Source organism: Doryrhamphus excisus, chromosome 3 (assembly GCF_030265055.1).
Source record: "Doryrhamphus excisus isolate RoL2022-K1 chromosome 3, RoL_Dexc_1.0, whole genome shotgun sequence".
Taxonomy (NCBI): Eukaryota; Metazoa; Chordata; class Actinopteri; order Syngnathiformes; family Syngnathidae; genus Doryrhamphus; species Doryrhamphus excisus.
In genome coordinates this window covers 16579263-16585345 of record NC_080468.1, presented here as the reverse complement: position 1 = coordinate 16585345, position 6083 = coordinate 16579263, and the positions used below count along the sequence as shown (strand labels likewise).

General features: G+C 50.4%; 1 protein-coding gene across 2 annotated transcripts; it reads right to left on the bottom strand.

Moving 5' to 3' along the window:
* Positions 1-2112: 2112 nt before the first annotated feature.
* Positions 2113-5336, bottom strand: LOC131125530 (filaggrin-like). 2 transcript variants are annotated; one of them, XM_058067165.1, is made up of 5 exons: positions 5194-5336; positions 5059-5120; positions 4657-4980; positions 2233-4524; positions 2113-2170 (listed from the first exon to the last, which is right to left on the bottom strand). In XM_058067165.1, exons 1-4 carry the CDS (start codon positions 5319-5321, stop codon positions 2237-2239), a joined length of 2802 nt encoding a protein of 933 aa, XP_057923148.1. In that variant the 5' UTR covers positions 5322-5336; the 3' UTR covers positions 2113-2170; positions 2233-2236. The 2 variants fall into 2 exon arrangements, with proteins under 2 accessions (XP_057923148.1, XP_057923146.1); XM_058067163.1 differs by having other exon boundaries at positions 2233-4980.
* Positions 5337-6083: the final 747 nt, after the last annotated feature.

The window sequence follows — 6083 nt, the reverse complement described above, 5'->3', positions numbered from 1 at the left end:
CGAACACATGTTTCCTAGCTGTGTGGCCTGCACGCTAACCACACAGGTAAAAGAAAATAGCATTTATTTATTTATTGTCGATATGATTTAGACATAATACAAGGGCGCCCATAGTTTGCTGTGTGAAATGACATCTTTAATTTAATTATAATTATAATTTAATTATATAATTTTAATATTAATTTAAAAAAATAAATACATTTAATTATAATTTAATTACATATTAATATTAATTAAAATAAATTAAATTAAATAAATAAATTTAATTATAATTTAATTTACATTTAAAGTGCCCCCTTTTGCTTTTTCTTTGGCTTTTGAAGATGCGGCCTACACAGCAGCCTGTCAGGGTTTATGTCAATAAATGTAATGTAATATGTCCCAATGAAATACAACCAAAACAAGAACATTTTCACCACTTTCAAACAAATCAAAACATGGAGATGTTTGCTTACTTGTGCTTATCTAACGTTTAGTATGTGGGCTCGTGGATATGGGTCACCACAAGCTATTAGATTTTGCCAATGACGCCTACGAACACTGACACAAGATCATTGTAAGAGGGGCGGGGGGGCTCATCACACACGACAGCAATCATGTGTCGCCGACTGCTTTGCATCAAGACAAAGCCAAATTGCAAAGCCATGCCAGCGCTGGAGAGGATGTTCTTAAGCCACTCGGAAAATGAACATTTTCTTCTCCATGGCAACCTGACACCAATGAACTTGTCATGCAACGTGAACATCTGCATCTCTGAGGTCTTTATTTTGATTCTCCATTCCGGTCCAAGCCCAAGTCTTTGAATTATATGCTTGTGCGGCTCCTTTATGAGGTAAACAGCCAATCAATCCAATGGATGTTAAGATGATCCAATGGCGGCCTCACTGGGCCACACCATTACCATTTACACAAAACATTTAGAGGCAACGCGTTGCGCTCCGTCAACCAAACCTCAAGTGCCATCGATGTTACTCTCTCTGAAGAGGAAGAATGATGACCGTCGCACGAGCGACACCGCTGCCGCACAAGTGGGCCGCTTGCGCTCAGACGATGGAGCTGCAGTCCACAAGAGGTCCTTCACCGTGCGGAGAAGGGGTACAAGTCCACTCGAGCAATCAGCGCCGCTTTTAGCGCTCATGTTCCGAGATGAGCTGGAGCACAAAAACCCATCTCCGCATTAGCATGATGCTACAGAGCTTCAATTGTCTCCAGACAAAGACATGACATTTGTCAAATTACCAGCAGTTGGTAGACAGTAGTCTAGAATACCCGACCTGCCGGGCCTGCACAGCCCGCATTGAAGGCACCGTTGGCTCAAGTTGCCAATTGGTGGCAGGGTGAGGACACTTGACCCATCCATCCATTTTCCTCCTCTTATCCGGGAGGACACCAAGGCGTTCCCAGGCCAGCTGTGAGAATCCCTCCCAGGTGTTCTAGGTCTGCCCCAGGGCCTGTTCCCAGCTGGGCATGCCCGGAACGCCTCACCCGGCGGCGTCGCGGACAAGACGCCCGGAACGCCTCACCCGGCGGCGTCGCGGACAAGACGCCCGGAACGCCTCACCCGGCGGCGTCGCGGACAAGACGCCCGGAACGCCTCACCCGGCGGCGTCGCGGACAAGACGCCCGGAACGCCTCACCCGGCGGCGTCGCGGACAAGACGCCCGGAACGCCTCACCCGGCGGCGTCGCGGACAAGACGCCCGGAACGCCTCACCCGGCGGCGTCGCGGACAAGACGCCCGGAACACCTCACCAGGGGGAGTCTTCACCGATCCATCTGTCGACCGCACGCTCTTACCATCCCTCATTTGTGAAGACCCAGAGGACTCAGGACCACATTCCCAACCCAGAGGGAGCACTCCACATTTCTGAGACTGGACTGAGAACCATGGCCTCGGACTTGGAGGTGCCAAGTCTCATCCCAGAACCAACCAAAAAGTCAAATGAAACTGAAGTGAATTTGATGTATACCCAAGCTCAAGGGAGCAGTTAAGTCTTAGACCAGTACCCAATCAGGCAGACCTGCCCACATAGCATGGAGGAAACACCTGTAAAGATGCACTTTTGACCCCCACCGATGAGAGTCAGCACCAAACACGAGAGACTAGTCATGATCAAGTCCAGTTCTTTTATTAAATCTTAGTCGTCCTGGAACCGAATCACGGGTTCTTCCTGCAAGAAGAGAAGACATGTTAAGGACATACACAAAACACGGGAATCAAACGTAGTCTTACCTCATTAGCCCTTTGGAGACCATCTTGAGTAGCCTGCAGCCATGGGAAGGAAAGGTGGAAGATCCTTCTGGGAATAGTGCATTCTGGTGAATTCTTGTCGTGCACGCTGGTAGCCGTTTCTGGATTGGCTGATGTATGTTGAATCTTCATCCTCATCGTCGTCATCATCTTCGTCTTCATAGTCATAGAAGCTGGTCTGGTGAGACGGCATCCAATGGGCACCAGAGTTAAAGGCAAAAACATCAGGGCCCGACCATCTACGGTACATGTCCACATCTACATTGGAGGCCTGCTGTTGATCACCGTGATCCCATTTTGTACCGTGGGAATGTTTGGAGCCGGAGAAGCCGTAGCCTGACCATCCAGGGTACATGTAAACATTTGGATTGGACATCTGCCATTGACCACCCTGATCCCATTTTGTACCATGGGAATGTTTGGATCCGTAGCCTGACCATTCAGGGTCTTTGTGATCACCAGCATCCCCTTTTGAATCTCCATAACTTGGCCATTCAGGGTGCACATGGTCATCAGGCTTGGACGTCTGCCATTGATCAACCACATGTTTGGTACCATGGGAATGTTTGGAGCCGGAGGATCCAAAACTCGGCCATTCAGGGTGCACATGGTCATCAGGCTTGGACGTCTGCCATTGATCAACCACATCCTTGGTACCATGGGAATGTTTGGAGCCAAAACTCGGCCATTCAGGGTGCACATGGTCATCTGGCTTGGATGTCTGCCATTGAGCAACCACATCTTTTGAACCATGGGAATGTTTGGAGCCGGAGGAGCCAAAACTTGGCCATTCAGGGTGCACGTGGTCATCTGGCTTGGATGTCTGCCATTGATCAACCACATCTTTTGAACCATGGGAATGTTTGGAGCCAAAACTCGGCCATTCAGGGTGCACATGGTCATCTGGCTTGGAAGTCTGCCATTGATCAACCACATCTTTTGAACCATGGGAATGTTTGGAGCCAAAACTCGGCCATTCAGGGTGCACGTGGTCATCTGGCTTGGAAGTCTGCCATTGATCAACCACATCTTTGGGACCATGGGAATGTTTGGAGCCGGAGGAGCCATAACTCGGCCATTCAGGGTGCACGTGGTCATCTGGCTTGGACGTCTGCCATTGATCAACCACATCTTTGGGACCATGGGAATGTTTGGAGCCAAAACTCGGCCATTCAGGGTGCACATGGTCATCTGGCTTGGAAGTCTGCCATTGATCAACCACATCTTTTGAACCATGGGAATGTTTGGAGCCAAAACTCGGCCATTCAGGGTGCACGTGGTCATCTGGCTTGGAAGTCTGCCATTGATCAACCACATCTTTGGGACCATGGGAATGTTTGGAGCCGGAGGAGCCATAACTCGGCCATTCAGGGTGCACGTGGTCATCTGGCTTGGACGTCTGCCATTGATCAACCACATCTTTGGGACCATGGGAATGTTTGGAGCCAAAACTCGGCCATTCAGGGTGCACATGGTCATCTGGCTTGGACGTCTGCCATTGAGCAACCACATCTTTTGAACCATGGGAATGTTTGGAGCCGGAGGAGCCATATCCTGACCATTCAGGGTGCACGTGGTCATCTGGCTTGGACGTCTGCCATTGATCAATCACATCCTTGGTACCATGGGAATGTTTGGAGCCGTATCCTGACCATCCAGGGTATTTGTGACCACTTCCAAAAGACATTTGTTGTTGATCACTACCGTCCCCTTCTGAAGTTTTGGAGCCGTAGCCTGGCCATTCAGGGTGCACGTGGCCATCCGGATTGGTTAGTTTCTGTTGATCACCCAAATCTTTGGTACCATGGGAATGTTTGGAACCGTATCCTGACCATCCAGGGTATTTGTGACCACTTCCAAAAGACATTTGTTGTTGATCACCAGCATCACCATTTGAAGTTTTGGAGCCATAGCCTGACCATCCAGTATGAACGTGGCCATCTGGATTGGACATCTGCTGTTGCACACCACTCTGATCCCCTTTTGTACTATGGGAATGTTGGGAGCTGGAGGACCCGTAGCCTGACCATCCAGGGTATTTGACACCACTTCCAAAAGACATTTGTTGTTGATCACCAGCGTCGCCTTTTGAAGTTTGGGAGCCGGAGGAGGAACCATAGCCGGACCATCCAGGGTGCAGGTGGGCGTCTGGTTTGGTTATTTGCTGCTGCGCATCACTAGCGTCCCCTTTTACGCCACCTGGAGGTTTGGAGCTGGAGAAGTCATAGCCAGACCATCGATGCCGCATGTTAGCCGGGTTGAAGCCTGACCATCCTAGATTCACATCAACATCTTGATTAGATTTTTGCTGCTGCCCAGAATGCCCATTGTCCTTCACACCAGAGATTAGATGTTTGTAGCCGGAACGCGGATCAAAGCCAGACCACACTGGGGAGGGGTTGTCACCTCGATTAGCTGCCGGTTTTTTCTCCCTGGTGACAGGAATCACTTGTAGACTAGCAGCGGTTGAGGGTTGGTAGCTGGGAGGATTGTGCGTGTCCCAAAAGGGAGGCAAGCTTGCACCCGACGCAGCAAGCGGGACCACAGAACCACTTGACCTCTTGCTGGTGTCAACACGGGTCACGGCCTTGCTGCGGTCACTGGAGGCCACGCCGGCAGCAGGAGGGTTAGCGGGTTGGACATCTACTGCAGGGTAGCTGGAGAGTTGACGCTGAAGGGACATCAGGGGAGGACGCAGATCTTGAAGAGCGGCAGATCCAGCACCCGAGTCTGAGATCACAAAAACCACAACCTGATCAACACGTCTTACTGAAATGACAGAAGCAACAAGACAAGATGGCCACTCACCAGGTGGTTGCACGGGAAGGCTAGCGACGCCGCTAATCATCAGCAAGCACAGCCAGGAAAACCTGAAGGACACAAAGACATTTACATACAAGTCTTAAGGTCCTTCAATGACTAAAAACCGAATGACTAAGTCACCTCGCAGACAGGCCGGGCCCCATGATTGAAACCCGAGCAGCTCGGCAGTAGGACCAAGACGGTGGACGGAAGAGAGAGTGAAGGACGCCGCTGCCGCTGCTTAAATGCTCCTCAGCAATCAACGCCATTGATGACACCTGCTGAGCACCAAAGCAGGCGCACCTGCTTCCGCTCGTCAGTCCAACAGGTCCAACGTCCGCCCGGGAGGCAAAGCAACACACTCTTGGGGTCCGTCAGGGAACGACACAAACAACATGAAAAGACCAAACAAGCAAACACACGCGTATCACAATGAATCAATGAACAGGTGCAGCGCTGCCATTTTGACTCTGGCCAGATGGAGAGGTCACATGACTACCATGAGGCTTGTGTGTGTGTGTAGGTGTGTGTGTGTGACTTTGATACTTCTCATGGAGTGCATACACAGACACAATCCAAGACAAGAATCCTATTGAGTTTTATGTTTATGTATGATATAGTGTACCTAATGAAGTGGCCGGTGCATTCATGTACCTCGTATTTCATACTTTCACAATAAAGTGCGAGCTCTTTGAAGCTTTTGTTCACCACGAGGGAAGCGTGTCTGCAGCCGGCGGGTTCACGAGCTTCACTTTCATCTTTGGAAGTCACAGTCCGACCTCTTTCATCGTCCCAGACCGGGAAGGACGGGGGATGGGATTTGTGGACAAAGACGACACTATCAACGATTGGGATCCACTTTTATTTGCTGAGCTTGGAAAATGGCAGGGGTCCTCAATAGGTGGCCCACGGGCCACATGTGGACCACCAACCCCCCCCCCCCCCCCCCCTTCTAACTGTGGAAGTGTACAGTACTTGTGCAGTACTTCCTCCTCTCAGCAGGAGGCAGCAGTGAGGCGTTTACCTCACAA

What these genes read in the sequence shown, in the direction of transcription:
- LOC131125530 (XM_058067163.1), bottom strand. Translation starts at nt 5,321, where the DNA reads ATGGCGTTGATTGCTGAGGAGCATTTAAGCAGCGGCAGCGGCGTCCTT. An exon ending in GGGCCCGGCCTGTCTGCGAG is followed by an intron (nt 5,121 to 5,193) that starts GTGACTTAGTCA and finishes TGTGTCCTTCAG; the next exon opens with GTTTTCCTGGCTGTGCTTGC. An exon ending in CCTTCCCGTGCAACCACCTG is followed by an intron (nt 4,981 to 5,058) that starts GTGAGTGGCCAT and finishes TTGTGATCTCAG; the next exon opens with ACTCGGGTGCTGGATCTGCC.